The 17091-nt window shown below is 39.9% G+C and overlaps 1 protein-coding gene and 1 long non-coding RNA gene across 2 annotated transcripts in view; one reads left to right on the top strand and one right to left on the bottom strand.

Annotated features, from left to right (window-relative positions):
- Window positions 1-3143: 3143 nt before the first annotated feature.
- The window catches only part of LOC138967375 (protein O-linked-mannose beta-1,2-N-acetylglucosaminyltransferase 1-like), a 39076-nt gene continuing 25128 nt past the window's right edge, over window positions 3144-17091 (top strand). Inside the window, exons 1-6 of the mRNA XM_070339908.1 lie at window positions 3144-3220; window positions 12969-13102; window positions 14577-14676; window positions 15494-15624; window positions 16235-16300; window positions 16959-17072. Coding sequence (XP_070196009.1) covers window positions 12977-13102; window positions 14577-14676; window positions 15494-15624; window positions 16235-16300; window positions 16959-17072 — 537 coding nt within the window. The 5' untranslated portion in view covers window positions 3144-3220; window positions 12969-12976. The remainder of the gene's footprint in view (window positions 3221-12968; window positions 13103-14576; window positions 14677-15493; window positions 15625-16234; window positions 16301-16958; window positions 17073-17091) is intronic.
- Window positions 6115-8077, bottom strand: LOC138967376 (uncharacterized). Its single transcript, XR_011455936.1, has 2 exons — window positions 7784-8077; window positions 6115-7009 (listed from the first exon to the last, which is right to left on the bottom strand). It is a non-coding gene; the product is annotated as an uncharacterized lncRNA (long non-coding RNA).

Here is a 17091-nt window from a genome sequence, read left to right as displayed (position 1 = left end):
AAAAACATATAAATATGTTATATTCGGATTAAAAACAAGCTCTGAAAATTAAATATATAAAAATTATTATCAAATTTTTTTTTTCGAAATCAATTTAAAAACACTTTCATCTTATTCCTTGTCGGTTCCTGATTCCAAAAATATATAGATATGATATGTTTAGATTAAAAACACGCTCAGAAAGTTAAAACGAAGAGAGGTACAGAAAAGCGTGCTATGCAGCATAGCGTAACCACTACCCCGCTCTTCTTGTCAATTTCACTGCCTATGCCGTGAGCGGTGGACCACGAGTATACGGTCTTGCTGCGTTGCATTGCGTTCAGTTTCATTCTGTGAGTTCGACAGCTACTTGACTAAATATTGTATTTTCGCCTTACGCGACTTGTTTAATATTGAACTGCGAGCGAAAGCGAGCTGTTCACTATTTGAAAAAGCAACGAGTGTAAATCTGGTACGACACAGCAAGCCATGTAGGCCTAGTATTCTGTTTATCCTACATACTGTACTTACGTGTATTTCACTGAAAATGTCTTGCAGTAGAGGCAGCTAAATTGAAGACGCTTGTTTTCGAACCTTGATCTCTAAAGCCTTGTGCAATCTATTACTTCAAATCAAAGAAACGTCACTCTGAAAATGTGGCGTGACGTGTTAGTTCTAAAGACTCATCGAGGGTAATTAGCGAGCGCAATTTTTCAGTTTCTATAATGACGTTTGTCTCGGTGACTTTCAGAGCGCAGCGCTGAACCGATTTTGTTTTTTTATGGTTTTTCTGTACATCCATTCCCAGTAACTCTTCCTTATCTTCTCCAGTGTTTTGCGCGTTTATCTCCCTTCTTTCGTGTGGCGTCAATCGCGTACGGTGCCGGGTACCCGGCGAAGCCGGGTATTCGGCTCTACTTCTTCCTAGTACTTTTTCGTTGTCGCATTCAGGCGTCTAGACAGTCTGTTCGACGGTTTTTTGTTTTTGTTTGTGTGGGCAATGACGCTGTTTTGGGGGATTCTGACGTCATGAGGAATATGACGTGAACGAGGTGAAGAACTTGAGAGGAGAAGGGTGTTTGTCGGAGTGTCTCAGCGAAGAGCAAACGCATCATAAGCTTCAGTATCAGTAGTTGTGGAGACAACGTTTGTGCCGGAATGTATGTGAGGTGGACTGATCAGCAATAGAACGAGTTTGATCAACGAGATCCGCGACATTCGTAACCTTTTTTGTCTTCTTTACATCCTTTCCTCCCCTGTCATCTTTTGAGGAAGCAAACTACACCAAAGCTAAGTTTTCATGATCATCTCTTACCATTTGAATAAAAAGAAAACACACCAGTAACCAGGTTAGGTATTAGAGAGATTAAGTGTACAGTTTTAGTGGTAGTAGCAGGGGCGGACGAGGGGGGGACCTTGCTTGACATGACCTCATTTACATGATATACACACGTGTGATTTGAACGATTATTATCTCACAGGTGTCTCTCTCACGTATGTAGGATAATTTCAAGTTTTAATGAGTTGGGGCATTCTGACTAATCACAGAATCTGCATCATTGAAACGCCAACTTGATTGAATTGTGTGTGCACGCGCGTGTGTAATGACAGGCTGTCCGCAGTGTGTGTGTGTGTGTGTGGGTTTGTCAGTGTGTGTGTCAGTGGCGGGTATGCCGCCGTGTCACGACCGTCGTGTCACGGTGTCCGTGTCAGTCAGTGTCCGTAAAGTTTGTGTGTGTGTCTGTCAGTGTGTTCAGTCTTCCCAGTGTGTGTGTGTGCAGGGCCGCCGGACCAGTACGTTTTTAGGGGGGGGGGGGGGGGCGGCTAACATGTTGAAGCGGGGGTCTATTCTTGCACAAAAGATTCATTTAAATAATGAACTTGAATAGCACCACCAGAAATTTAACATATTACAGACAACGCAAACAAAAAAAACCACGTCGAACAGACTGTCTAGACGCCTGAATGCGACAACGAAAAAGAGGCCCCCCCAAAGAGTTCGAGGTATGCGAAGTTCGTGTTATCCAACAAGTCGGATAGCTCGATTTTTCAAAGGAAGACTTCGAGCTATCCGAAGTCGAGGTAAGTGAAGGATTTTTAGTGATATAAAGAAGGCTGATGGCCGGGACCAATGGTTCACTTCGACGTATCCGAAAAATCGAGGTAAGCAGCGTAGTCTATCTACAGGACAGCTCTCAGCAGGCTCTTGGGGCTTTTTTGATGATGTGTGCAAATCTGCTTGCTATGGTATATATCATTGTATTCATTTACGTGCGGCATGTGTGTGTGTGTCACGGTGTGTTTGTGTGTGTGACGGTGTGTGTGTGTGTGTGTGTGTGTGTGTGTGTTTGTGTGTGTGTGTTTGTATGTGCTTGTATGCTGACTTTATTAGCAGGCATATCTGTCAAAAATTGTTTCGATCAACGATCAAGTCAGTGTAATATCATGTATATACTTTTGATTTGATTACGTGAAATGCTGCTTTTGTACATTTTCTTTTGTTTTACCATTGTAAAAACCAATTCACTGGTTATACAATTAAACAATCCATCCATCTCTCCCTCTGAGAACTATTTGTGACCCTCCACCACGGAATGAGTCGCATGTCACCTTTGCATGATTTTCATATTTTTACATTTTCCTAAAGAGTTTTTTATGCTCAATCCAGTGGTGAAAACCGTTTTAAAAAAGAGTGAAAACTGTTTGAGTTATAAGCCTGTGACTAAGGTGACCCTTAAGCCTAGCGCAGAACCACGCGAGGTGACGTGCGACTCATTTCGTGGTGGAGGGTCACATTTTCCATGTTTTGTTTGCGACATAATCTTATGACGTTTACATTTGTGCGTCACTTCTCGTTTTTTGTGTGTGCAATATTATTATTATTAAGCTCTCTCTCTCTCTCTCTCTCTCTCTCTCTCTCTCTCTCTCTTTTTTTTTGTAGCGGGCTGGGGGGGGGGGGCTAAAGCCCCCAAAGCCCCCCCCCTCTCGTCCGGCCCTGGTGTGTGTGTGTGTGTGTCAGCCTGTCAGACGGTGTGCCGGTGTGTGTGTGTGTGTGTCCTTGCTTGTGATAGTGTGTGAAGAGTTTCGGTGCTAAATTAATGAGCTGAAATACCACAAAACTGAAAGAGATTTCTCTCCCCTGACGCTCTTCAATCGTGAAGTGTATAAATCGTTCCCAAGCCTCAGGCTTCTGTCTGCTGTGTGTGTGAAAGAAAAATGTGTTTTTGGCCACGCAATTGAGGTAAGAGTTTATCTAAAATGATTGTAATATGTGGATTTTAGCTCAGAAGACAGATCTTAGAGATATCGGGTATGTGGATTTTAACTCAGAAGACAGATCTTAGAGATATCGAATAAAAGACGGTGTAACTTACGTGTGTTTTACCTTATTTGCTGGGATCAGAGACATTGTATGTATGTCTCTGGCTCTGCTGGGATGTAGTGCATGTTTAGTTTACAAAGACGATTACGAGTACGAGTAGTCGTGTTTCTTCAAAATTGATATTCGATATTCGCTCGCATGTGTGGGTTTTAGTTGCCAGCCTGAGTAAACGAAAACCTTCTGGAAGAACTGGCACCCATTTTATTCGCAATCTGACAGATTAGCCTACTTTCTCTGTGTATCTGGACCATCTCATTCTTACTCCCTGTAGTGGGATGTGATGAGGGGGGGGGGGAGTTCTTACACTCCAGTACAGCCTACAGGGGACCTTCCTTCCTCAATATCCCCCTCCCACTCCTTCCCCCCCCCCCCCAACCAAACCAAACAAAAAAAGCAGTTACATGAATAAATAAATATTATTACCAAAACAACACAAAACAAGAGGCGAAGCCTTCAAGGCTCCCGTAAGAAATCAACAAACAGTAACATAACACAAACTCACTCACTCCGTAACACACACACACACAAACACACACACACACACACACACACACACACACACACACACACACACGCACACGCACACACAGTTAAAACTAACGCATCATATCAACTCCATGTATAATTTTCAAAAGAAGGCAAAGGGCAATTCCAACAAAAAGTGATCACCTGGAGTAAAATTTCATATTGAAGTTAGGATTGATTTCTTACTACAGTATAATTAACAGATAACTCAGCTTCAGATATCTTGGCTTTTGAACTTTTCATCTGAGTGATTTCCCTTGATGGCAGCCATTTTGTTTTTAGCTGTAAAAATATATGGAGGAGCAGAGAAAAGGTGGGTGTCACATAAACTGTTTTCTTACCATCTTATAGTTTTTTTTCTAAAACTTTTTCACTCCAATAGAGGACAGACAGTCTATCCTTTCAATAAAGCATACTTAGTTTAGATTTGCTAGCTTTATTGTTGGCAAAATTGGATAGGAAAGATCACTCCAGGTGAAAGACACGTCAGTTACGTTTTGATAGTGTTTGTTTTAATCCTGAACTAAGGAATGGAACATTAAAATCAAAATTTTGGGTATTCTTGAATATTCACCCAAGGAATATAGAAAGCCTAAATGTACCAAGATTTGTTGTAACTGACGTGGCACTTCAATGTAACTGACGTGGCATTTCAATGTAACTGACGTGGCATTGGTGTAACTGACGTGGCACTTGAACATAATTGACATGGAAATAGAGCAGATTTTAGTTTGTAATCTGTTCACATTTAAATAAATTATGCTGAGTTAGTTTCAGACTATGTTTCAACAATGTATCCATGGAAGAAAATCCAGCCTACTCTTGAATCATCAGCATTCCAAGTGACTAACAAATTATATTTTATCTTCTTGAGATTGAGCTATGCCACCAAAGACAGCAGCGCAGCGCATGCAGCTGTACAGACAACGTTTGTCTGAAGAAGCAAAAGATAAGTCAAGGAGAAAAACAAGGAGCAACAAAAAAGATGCAGGAAGAAGTGGACGCTACAAAGAAGAAAGTCGGAAAGTGTAAAAAGCACTGAAAGGAAATCTGTGTCACGAAAAAGAAATAAAACCTGAACAATACTATGCAGTTGATTATGTTGATCGGTTTTACATTGGTCGAGTTCTTGGCGATGGAAAGAAATCGGGGTTCTTTTCAATGAAATTTCTTCATCAAATGTCTGAAGATGGAGAGCTGCATTTTTACTGGCCAAAAAAAGATGATTCTGACCAAGTCTTTCACACAAATGTGTTCTTTGGGCCAGTTGAACTCCAAGGTTGTGGAAAGTTCACATGCTCATCTGTGAAGGATATTCAGGACAGGTTTTCAACTCTAAAATAAAAGAGTTGAGAAACCTTCAAAAACAGGAAGACTTTCTGTTACATTTACCGTGATGGACGAGAAACAGGTCTTTGAAAACTGGAAGACTTTTTGATCACATAAAATTTAAGCTGTGACGGATGAAACTGTTGAAGTTTACTGGATTTATTAAGTTCTTGTTTGATCAGACAGCAAAGCCTCATGAGAATGGTTGTCAGTGTTCCAGTCAGTGTGCAATGCAATCTCGCAGAATCCTTGCTGAAGTTGTAGTTATGATGGATAATTAGCGAGTTCACGTCAACTACATCCTTTTTTTTTCAAACGTTTCATCATTTTCTCAGGTTTTAAAGTTAATTTCAGTTTACAAAATGCTTATTCATTTTAGTTCTCATAGTAATGATAATAGTACCAATCTCTGTTAATTTATTTTTTTCCTGACGAGTCATTTTTGATTTCAATCTTTTCTTTAGTGTAGCAAAGAAAGTCTACATTTTGAATTTTTGTTATTGAAATCATATAAGTATGAATGAAAGATATGTTCAATTTCCATGTTGCTTCTAATTAAAAGTCAAAACAATCCATTTTATGTGTTCAGTTTGTTTTCATTAAGCTTTACAACTGATTTTACGTTTTTGTTTTCACAGGACACGTCAGTTACGTTCACAGCCGCCACGTCAGTTACAATTTCATTTCAAATTTGTGAAGATCTGTTGATTTTCTTGGTTTATGCTTTTATGCCATTTTCAAGAACAGTATTTCATGCTAAGATACAGAAAAGTTTGAGAGTCTAACTTGAAACACTTTGACACAGAATTTCTGATTTGTATCTAGCCATCTGAAATCAAGTGATAATTTTTGCCACGTCAGTTACGCTCTTATAAATGGCCGCAGTAAAATGTTTTAAATTATACTTTTTGCCACATCTCATCATACATACATACATTGGCCAGAGTTGGATTGCAAAACATCATTGTGGGATCAATAATGTTTTTCTTATAAGTTTGGGTTAAGTTAAACGTGTGTGAATGCCACGTCAGTTACGTTGGAACATTTTGAATTTTTGTTATTGGAATCATAAGTATGAATGAAAGATATGTTCAATTTTCATGTTGCTTCTAATTAAAAGTCAAAACAATCCATTTTATGTGTTCAGTTTGTTTTCATTAAGCTTTACAACTGATTTTACGTTTTTGTTTTCACAGGACACGTCAGTTACGTTCACAGCCGCCACGTCAGTTACAATTTCATTTCAAATTTGTGAAGATCTGTTGATTTTCTTGGTTTATGCTTTTATGCCATTTTCAAGAACAGTATTTCATGCTTAGATACAGAAAAGTTTGAGAGTCTAACTTGAAACACTTCACAGAATTTCTGATTTGTATGTAGCCATCTGAAATCAAGTGATAATTTTTGCCACGTCAGTTACGCTCTTATAAATGGCCGCAGTAAAATGTTTTTTTTATACTTTTTACCAGATCTCATCATACATACATACATTGGCCAGAGTTGGATTGCAAAACATCATTGTGGGATCAATAAATGTTTTTCTTATAAGTTTGGGTTAAGTTAAACGTGTGTGAATGCCACGTCAGTTACGTTGGAATTGCCCCAAACAGATAAAATGACTAGGGTAATAGGTTAGGTACCTGCCATGTGGGCACTTTTTCCACTGCTGTCCTCAGTCCTATACTTTTCATCAAGACTTGTCACCATGCCGAGTAGATCTAAATTCAGAAGTCTTCATGTGGCTGAGGCATATATCTGACATAGCGTCGATCTTGTTGTAGGTTAACCTCCTTTCTGAAACAAATGGCAAAATGCGATTAGTTATGATGACTACAACCTACACAAATATAAACAGTGTTTTGAAACAGAATAGTCAGGTTATACAAGCCACTTTACCTATGCAGCATGGTAACCCTACAATATGCGAAACATGTCGACTGCAGCAGCCTGGTTCTTAAAATAATTCTGACGGTCAACACAGCCAGAAATGCCAACAAAGACAAGAAAGCTGTTGCAAGGTAAGCTTACCAAACGTTACATAGCGAATCATATGATAGTGCGTAAACAGCAAACAGTAGATCTACAATCAAAGAGAGGATCGAGTCTGGAATGAAACGCGATACAGATCTAGCATTCAAAAACTGTCTTTCACGTTCAAGGAAGTTGTTGCAAAGTACTTAAGACTTACTAAATTGTACAGACAAAACCATGACAGTGCATGTTTTGAATCTGAGGAAAAAATCGTGATCATTTTGACTTTGAGAACAGATTCATTCCGTTTCCTTATATCTGCATGTTCAAGTAAATGGTGGACAGTTTTTTTCGGGCAGAGTAAACTTAACTTGAGACTCTACTGCAAGTCTTGAAATTCACATAAATCGAACCACGAGCAAAGACATCCAAACATTACAGGCACTTTAGATCAACTCATTTCACTAGAGGTGACTGCCTAGCACTGTGTTTGACATCCGTGTCTGCTGAAATAAAAAGAAATTAAAACAAAACGGATTAACAGTAGGTGACACGTTATCAGAGTGCCGAAGACACTAGATCTGTCTCTGAACTTACCGGGATACGGCTGCAAGATCGACACTGACTGCCGCGCTTTCGACAGCTCTTCTTCGCGTGGACATTGGAAACACGCTGTGCAGATCAAATTGTAGGAAATCTCCCTTTGGTATCTTCTTTATTTACTTTTCTGGAGCTTAGAAACCGAACAACATGAAATCGTCTTCCCCGGCGAATCGGCGAGGTGAGAACTGGACCACAATCCTTCGCGCGACCCCTGACCTGATCTTGACACCTGACCTGCCGTCTACATGCCAAACACGACACAAACCAGTCAACTGCTTGTACCCCTTCAAAACCCCCCACCATCCGTTTTCTTTGGATACACGCTTTAACTACACACATGCCGACACAATGTTGATCATTGCTTCAATAATTTGAAGATGGTGCTTGAAAATTAACCACGTGAAATGAGTATTTCGGTGTTTAGCCAAAAATGTTAAAGTTTCTACCACAGACATACACACATACATACGCACGCACGCACAGACAGACAAAGTTTACCATCGCATAGGCTACACTTACGTGAGCCAACAAAACACACAAACTTCAAATATATCTATTCTAAAGAACAAAACAATTTTTGTTTTTAAAGTTTACCTCTCCTTGATTGTAGTATGCCAAACAAAGAAATGCCCACCAATCAGGTCTTGCGCACAAGAACGTCAGCATATCAGTTTAATTGAATTGCCAAATATTTATTTATTTTACAAAACTGATTGAGCTTTCTTCCATAGGATTGTACAGAAAACATTGAAGAAGCACTTAAGCAATTTCAGAATTTGGTTTACGCCAAAGAATTTAGTAATCTATAAGTTAAAAGTATAATGCTGCCAGAAAAGTAAATGTAACCAGGTGTCTGAACAGAAATCTTCATAACATCCTATTTGAAAACACACTCTTTAATAGTTGTTAATTGTGATGAATGTTGTAGGTTGCTGAATTATTTTCCTCACAGGGAGCTTCTTCAGGGCGATGAAGCTGACAAAATATAACCAGGATTCAATAATTGTTTTATGAACTAATGGCTTCGACTTCGAGCAACCGTTCTCATCAGACAATAATGGGATGGCCAAATCATCTGCCCGGTCACCAGGCACGAGTAAAAATTCTGCAGGGCTAGTAGATATTAACCGTCTGGCTGCATGCCAGTAAAAATTCTGGTAAAAACTAAAAATGCAAATAACTTTTGGTTTTACATGTACTATCGAGTTTCACTTTCAAAGCATGCATACTGTTCACACACTGCAGATGCAGAAACTTCTGTTGTCTTCAACATTGCCGCCATGTTCTATAGTGACACAAAAATGATCGAGGCTCCTATCTCAGGAAGTTAATACTGGAAGGTTGTTGCTGTTTGGTGATATCTGTGTCCCTTACTCGAATTTGACTAGGCCAGAGATGTGTCACTGATTCACAAAAACAATTATATTTTCTTTAAATATTTTAATGACACTAGAAAATGTCAAACAGAACCAAAAAAACTAGAAACCTTTTAGTCTTCAGCATAAATAATGGAAACACTGAATCATACGAGATGCACAATCAAGGCAGGAGTGAGAAAGAAAGAGACAGAGAGAGTGAGCTTAGTGTTTGCAAACATTTGGGGGTTGCGCCAAAAATACAGTAAATTTAAAATCAAAACATCACACTCATCTAACTTTTAAAGCACGTTTCTGTGTGTGTGTTGATGACTAAAGGCTCCGAAACGGCTGTACAGACTGAGACAGGAATTTCAGGGAATGTTCTTTGCCACTTACATTGTGTCAAGGGTACTTTTGGAAAATCAAACTTTAAAGGATTCGTTGAAAACAGCGGAAAACAGTACATATCATATGAGCCATCGCAGACCCCTGCCCGTCTGGGTTGGCGAAACTTTGCTTCATCTCTCCTCACCACGTCATTAGTTTTGACGTCATGTCATGCTCATATGTTCATGGCTTCATTGTCCAGTCTCTTCACTTTTGTGGGCAAAGTCTTGGTCTCGGTTACAAAGACACTCAGTCAGTCACGGCAAGCCCAGTCTCTCTCTCTCTCTCTCTCTCTCTCTCTCTCTCTCTCTCTCTCTCTCTCTCTCTCTCTCTCTCTCTCTCTCTCTCTCTCTCTCTCTCTCTCTCTCTCTCTCTCTTGTATGTGCAAGGGATTTTCTTTGCGAGTGATTGTGTCTGTGTGTGTGTGTGTAATAAAACAAATCTTATAAGCGTTTATTTTTATGATGTGGGAAAGAAATAATCATTCATCAAGGACCGTTCCAGGAAATAATAATAATAATAATAATAACTGGATATTTTTAAGTGCCTAACCCTTTGGCTCTAGGCCCTTTACAGAAATAACTGAAGGTTTTCAGAAAAAACGGGTACAGCTAGTTCTCAATAAGTAGTGACCACTTGGTTTTCAAAAAAGACTGAGCTGTACCCGTTTTTTTTTTAAACCTTCATGTACATGTAGCGATACTTGAACTTTCACACATACCACAAGCAGTTATTTTCAAGCAAGTATTTTTTCTTCCCAAAATGTAAGCTTTATTAAATGAGTCGGATACCATTATTCTGGACATTTTCCCGTTTTCAGCTTTTTGAAATTTAAATGTTAAACTTGAGGTGATTTCAAGGTTGAAGGTTTATTTTCACTCTACACCCAAAAGTCTTTGCAGAAATGTCTGTACATGCAGAGTACTGTTTTTTCTGGGACCTCATTATGAGAGTTGATTGTTCTGTATGATCTTTGATTTTCAACTGAGATTTTCCAGTTTCAAGCTAAACAAATTGTTTCTCGTCAGCCTTGAGATATTCGGGGATGTCCCCCGGACAAGATTTTTGACTTTTTAAAGGAGATCAAGATTTTTAACAAGATTTGAAAAAACAAATGTGAAAGTTTTGAAGTTTTAGAACCTTCCTTTTACAGTGATAAACCTGATTGTAAATAGCTTTTAAGCATGGAGCTTGCCATGTGAACTGAGAAAAGAATCGGTCTCAAATAGCAATATCAGCTGAAGAGATGATACAAAATAATAACTAGCTGACTAACTTCACCTTTGAGGAACAATGAACGGTACAACTTCAACAAAGTTCAGATGTCTAGATGAGATTGAAGCTGCAGCATTCAGTTTCAGTGCTGCACGGTAGTTCAGGACTTAATTGAACCAAATTAACGCTGCATGATTAATTTAGTTGGGAACAATTGATTGGGTCATTTACGCCATGAAGCTGTTGTTTTGGACGATTGACTTTGTCGATGGAGCTGGAGTTGGTGAGGTAACAGACAGGTGAACTTCAAAGAGTAGCCATTGATTATCAGCAATACAGCCAGACCCCCATTTTAATACCTCCATAAATCTGAGAAAATTAGGTCTTAAAAAAAGCAAAAATACAGTGGAACCCCCCTTTTAAGACATCTAAACATCTGAGAAAAGGAGGAATTCTTTAAATGGGGATAAATTTGCAGAGGTTTTGAACAGAAAATCTGGTAGAACAGCCTGGGTCTTAAAAGGGAGAGAGTCTTAAATTGGGGGGGGGGGGGGGGGGGGGTATAAGGGGGGTTCCACTGTAAATTAACAGAGGTTATGATCAGACTTTTTGTTTTGTTAAAGGGCCTTACAGGGTGAAAGTCTTAAATCTGGGATGTTAAATGGGGGTTGCACTGTACAGCTGTTGGGGCAGTTAGCCACTGTAGGCGTTGTGTTCGCAGTCACTGGCTGTATGAGTTTCACTGATGTGAACTGCTCGTGTGGAAGCTGAGTGATCAGATCTGGGCATGTGTCACTGCATCTGAATGTGATCGTTGATCAATATTGACGGCAGTTTTGTTTGTCGATATTAACAGGAGTTAAGTGTCTGTAGCTTCAGTGCAGGTAACCTCATTGATTTTATCGTGGACCTGGCCTTTTAGAGGCTGTTTTATTTGTAGAGTGTATTGGCCGTCTTAGGTCACTCCATCAAGCTCTGAATAAGGGGGATTAGAGTCAGCAGTCACAGTCAGTCACTGAGACGGTCTGGTCTGCTGGGAAAATTGAGTCTTCTTCATCTGCTTTTCGTGTATTCTTGGGCTTCATTTCTCATGTGCACTCATGTTTTTGTATGAGTCTTATATGTGCATGGACGTGTTTTTTCCCCCATCATTTTTGCAGTCATAATTTGTTATCGGGGGGAAAAGTGTTACAGACTTGGGAACCAATACGATTTTTGACGTATTTTGTACGCGTGATTGTCTAGAATACGATCAGTGGAATAAAAATACGACAAGAACAATCCTAGACTACTTTTCTTCACAAGCGCATGCCGAAGCTGATCCAGTATTTTGACACATGAGCACAGTTTTTGGCAGTAAACACTGAAAGAAGCATTTGTTTTATAATGTATTTGTAAACTTAATTAACAGTGCGATGGAGCATGTTTGATCCTGGATGTTTAAATGCTGCATGGAGTATGCTCATTTTTCTGAAAATGCGACAAGTTTGTTTGAGAATACTCCAAGTGCAACACAGGGGTTGCCCGGTCTGATGTTAGATGTGGGCGGGACTCTTCGTCAAAATATGGTAGTGTTCGGAGAAAGGAGTCCTAAGTTATTTATATCTTTTGCATTGTTGCTGATATATATATATATTAAAAAAAAAGGTTTTGTTGAATGAAAAAATTCATCAGAGAGGAGAACTAACTTAACAATTTGACAGTTTTATGCAGAAATTTGTGCTTTGAAGAATATGTCTCCCTTTGATTCTGCATTTGACTTTTTGACTTCAAAATCATATTTATGTTGAATTTGTACAAATTGTTAATTGCGGTGGTAAAATGGTGTGTAGTATTTTGTTTTAAATGTGATATGGCCTGATTTTTTCCTAATCCTTGGTAAGGACAATACAGTGGGATCCTCCTTTTAAGACCTTCATAGATTTCAGAAAATCAGGTGTTTAAAAAGGAGGAAGTCTTTCAATATGGGTAAATTTGTAGAGGTTACGAACACAAATCTGATAAAACAGGCTCTTAAAATGGAGGGAGTCTTAAACTGGGGGTCTTAAAAGGGGGGTTCCACTGTACAACAATCCTTGAGTCTTGCCTTTCCCTAGTTGTAAGACAGTGGTTTTATCCAGAAGAAGTCAGACCACTTTTGTGCTGTATGGGATTTCTCAGCACAGCTCTACATACATCCCTCTATGTCAGTTGAAAGCACCGTGACTGTGGTTCTACAGGTTCTGTGATGGATGGCTGGGTGCCCAATCCAAACGCCAAGCCATTTCTTCCTCGTCGCAAACGTAACGCTGGACGCTTCCCTGGTATCACCACAAACATCAGCAAACAGCGATGCTTGTCAAAGTGCTTGCAGGTAATGCAGTCTTCTTTGTGTGTTTTTTCTCTGTTTTTTTATTTTTTATTTTAGTTTTACAGCTTACATTTCACACCAGGATTGTATACTGGAGACAGATATATATGAATATGCAGGGTGTTTTAAAGTTTGCATAGAATTTATGAAATTTGAAAACTGCGTCTGCATTTTAGAGACAAAGTTTGTGTGTGTGTGTGTGTGTGTGTGTGTGTGTGTGTGTGTGTGTGTGTGTGTGTGTGTGTGTGTGTGTGTGTGTGTGTGTGTGTGTGTGTGTACAAAAAACAGCAGACTGAATGGTAAGCATACTAAAATGAACTCTTATTTTGTGCCTTTATACACCTGTGTCTACACATTATTTCATGTTTTCTTGTAGGTTTTATTTGCCTGTTATTTGTTCACCCCTTCCAGGTGTGTAATCATTGTCGCTGCTTTGACGTGGACCAGCTTTCTTCTTGGCTGTCTGGTTTAGTTAAAACCTGTTTTATCACCTGCTCTGTGCGTTCAGAGAGCTTGATGTTGATCTTACTTTGAGGATTTTCTTCTTTGAAATCTGTGGATTTCTTTAGTGTTAGGACTTGGCGAGGAAGGACTGAGTGAAGTGGAATTTAGAAATTAAAAGAAGGAAGATTACAAAGATTAAAAACATATTGATATGGAGCTTAAACCCGGCAGGCTGTTCATGACAACGGTAAAACGTCTGCTGGTGAGTTTAACCTTGAAGTTACAAAAGTTTAAAGCCTATTCTCAATGTGTCTGCAGAAAAAAAGGCTGTTTGCTTTTTGATATGCCTGCCTAGACGCCGCGTTCATCCATATCGCTGAAGGGAATAACAGTTGCTACTTATTTCTCTTAGTCCCAGATATAATTCCTCCGTGCTGTGACACATTTTGTATCATCCGGCATGAATTTGTGCAAAAAGAACCAGAAAGCTTGAAAAGGTGCAAGAGATTTAGATTGGAACCCAGCTTGAAAGAAAGATATCTTCAAGCTTTTGACGCTATCATAAGGTTAGATGCATCATATAAATGTGTCATTGTCTGCTGGCCAATCCATGTTAGACATTCTGATGCTAATAGCAAAACTTGTGCAGCCAAACTCCAGTTCTGTTTCATGCGCAGCCAAAATTAAGAGGGGCCTCAAGGAACATTCGCTGTGCTATAACTGAGATTCATCTGCAATGATTTACTCTAAAGTGCTCCCGGACTATGATGCATGTGAATAGTTGAACTGGTCCAAGTCTTCAGCGTTGGCGTCCCGATTGTACATAGTCATATCTTTCTTGTGCTGGCAGGAGGAATTGTGGAAAAACAAGAGAAAAGACACGATTCGTTGAGAACTGTTCAGCATAATTATCATGAATAGTGTTCAGGCTTTTGATGAGAATCATGTAGCACAAATGAGGATGTACCTCATCTTAGCTGAGATTTGGTGCATCTATAAAATATACTCAACTCTGTGTTTATCACATTTTCAGGCTGGACTGGTGGTTGTGCTGCTTGCGACCGTCATCATAAACATCACCTTTATCCTCGACACTAGTCGCCGCTTACAGCAGGATGTAGTTCCAAAGCCAGGTGTGTTAAAGTGTTGTTTTTTTATGTTTGTGTATCAGATAATACTGCGACTCCTGTCATGCCTTTAAAATTCAATCACATTGTCAGTTCTTCATTGAAAGTTGTTCACCGCTTCTATGCATGAGTTGGCATGAGATTAAATAACTGATTTTTGTGTCGATCCATAATCCTTTCATACTGTAAAGTGAAGCTGCATTTTAAGAATAAGTTCTGGAAAATGACAGTTGTTTCCATTGAAACATATATTTTGGTGACGTTTTACCCCTTCCTCTGAAAACTCTATGGTTCAGGTTGAATGATCGAAAGACCAAAAAATACTGTACTGGCGTAGTAACGAAGACGACAGGCGCTGTGGCGGGGTGGTAAGACTTCGGGCTCTTAATCAAAAGGCCGAGGGTTCGAATCGCGGCCGCCTGGTGGGTTAAGTGTGGAGATTTTTCCGATCTCCCAGGTCAACTTATGTGCAGACCTGCAAGTGGCTTATCCCCCTTTGGATCGTGTGTACACGCAAGCACACGGCCAAGTGCGCACGGAAAAGTTCCTGTAATCCATGTCAGAGTTCGGTGGGTTATAGAAACACGAAAATACCCAGCATGCTTCCTCCAAAAGCGGCATATGGCTACCTAAATGGCGGGGTAAAAACGGTCATACACGTAAAACTCCAGGAGTTTCAGCCCATGAACGCAGAAGAAGAAAAAGAAGAAGTAACGAAGACGACGAAGTTTCGACCCTGGTGTCTTCTTCTTCAGGTTGAAATCACGTGCACATGACAACAGGTGTACATGCTGCTAACATATTTCTTGCATATATTGTCCAGATGCGTTCGAGCACCATGGGGGAGAGGGGGGTGACCTGACGGTAGGAGGGGGGACCAGGAAAGGTCACACCGTGTCGCTGGAGGTCATCTCTAGCAAAGACAAGGTCTTTGTGTCTGTTGACGGCACACCTGTAAGTCAATTTGTACTTTTATAATTATATATGTCGAATGGAGTGGAGTCTGCTTTTTGAAAATGGTTTAAGGGTGGAATAGATGGGGGGGGGGGGGGTTAATTAGGAAAGCTCACAGGAGGTTATTTCTAGCAAGGACAAGGTCTACATGTCTGTGGAATATGGCATAACGATGTGTCAATTGTTATATGCAGACAGCAAACCTGTAAGTCAATTGCTACAAGTAGAATTGTAGGGATGTTGGTAAGATTTATTTTCTTCCGTAATTGGCCAAAAATGGAGAGATTTTTTTTTTTAAGGCAGTACTAGATATCACTTCCCCTCAAAATGAAAAAGTTTGGCAACTCCGTTGTGCGTTTTAGGAGATTTGAAAGTTTCAGCATTTTTGCACACCCCTGAATTGTATGTGTCAAGGGGGTTGCAGAAAAAGGCCTGCTTTGGGGGTGGGGAGAGGGGGAATCTGAGTAAGCTTGTATACAGTTTTTTGACCAGACTGATATGTTTGTGGGTCTTTTAGAGGCACATGTATGCATATTTTTTGCAAAGGCATGGTTGTTCGGTCAGCTTTGCTGTGTAGCAACGAACTGTCATGTAACTATTGTGTTTGCAGGTTTTACAAGATGAAGGGTTTGACGTTAACAGAGGAATTCACGTCATTGTGCTCAATCAAGCCACAGTGAGTCCGTCAGTTTGGAGAGAATATTCAACAGACTTGCAGAAAACAATGTGTGCTTTCTGTCAGTGTATCTACGTCTTTGTGTCTGCGTCTGTGTATGTGACTGTAAAAAAAAAAAAGAAAAGGAAACAAGTACATGTATGTTGTACTACATATATGTCTGTGCATTGAAATGAGCATTATAAAGTTGCATGCCTGTGTCATTTGTATTTTTGGGTTCAGTACATGTTTTACATTTGCAGGTAAAAAAAACAGTGTTTTCATTTTTTTTTTCCATGTCAGTTACTACAAGTTTGTTCAAGTGTGAGTACAAATAGTGGATGAGTATAAGGTTCATTTTTGTTGCCACCATGCCTGGACTAAAACAGTGTGTGTGTGTGTGTGTGTGTGTGTGTGTGTGTGTGTGTGTGTGTGTGTGTGTGTGTGTGTGTGTGTGTGTGTGTGTGTGTGTGTGTGTGTGTGTGTGAGTGTGTGAGTGAGTGAGTGTGTGTTGCATATTTGTGTGTATGTGTATGTGCGCATGTATGTGTGCGTATTTATAGGACAGTGTGAAGACCAAGCGAGTGTTTGACATCTATAATCAGCAAGATGAAGACGAGTCCATGGTGTTGTTTCCGGTGTGCACGTGATTCAGACAGTGTGTTGTGTGTGATTATAGGGCAGTTTGATGGCCAAGCGAGTGTTTGACACCTACAGCCAGCAGGAAGACGAGTCCATGGTGTTGTTTCTCAACATGGTCAGCCCTGGTCGCATCATCGTCCTCACGGTCAAGGTACTGTCTGCTTTTTATT

This window comes from Littorina saxatilis, linkage group LG5 (genome assembly GCF_037325665.1).
Source record: "Littorina saxatilis isolate snail1 linkage group LG5, US_GU_Lsax_2.0, whole genome shotgun sequence".
Taxonomy (NCBI): Eukaryota; Metazoa; Mollusca; class Gastropoda; order Littorinimorpha; family Littorinidae; genus Littorina; species Littorina saxatilis.
This window is presented reverse-complemented; position numbering and strand designations above follow the sequence as displayed.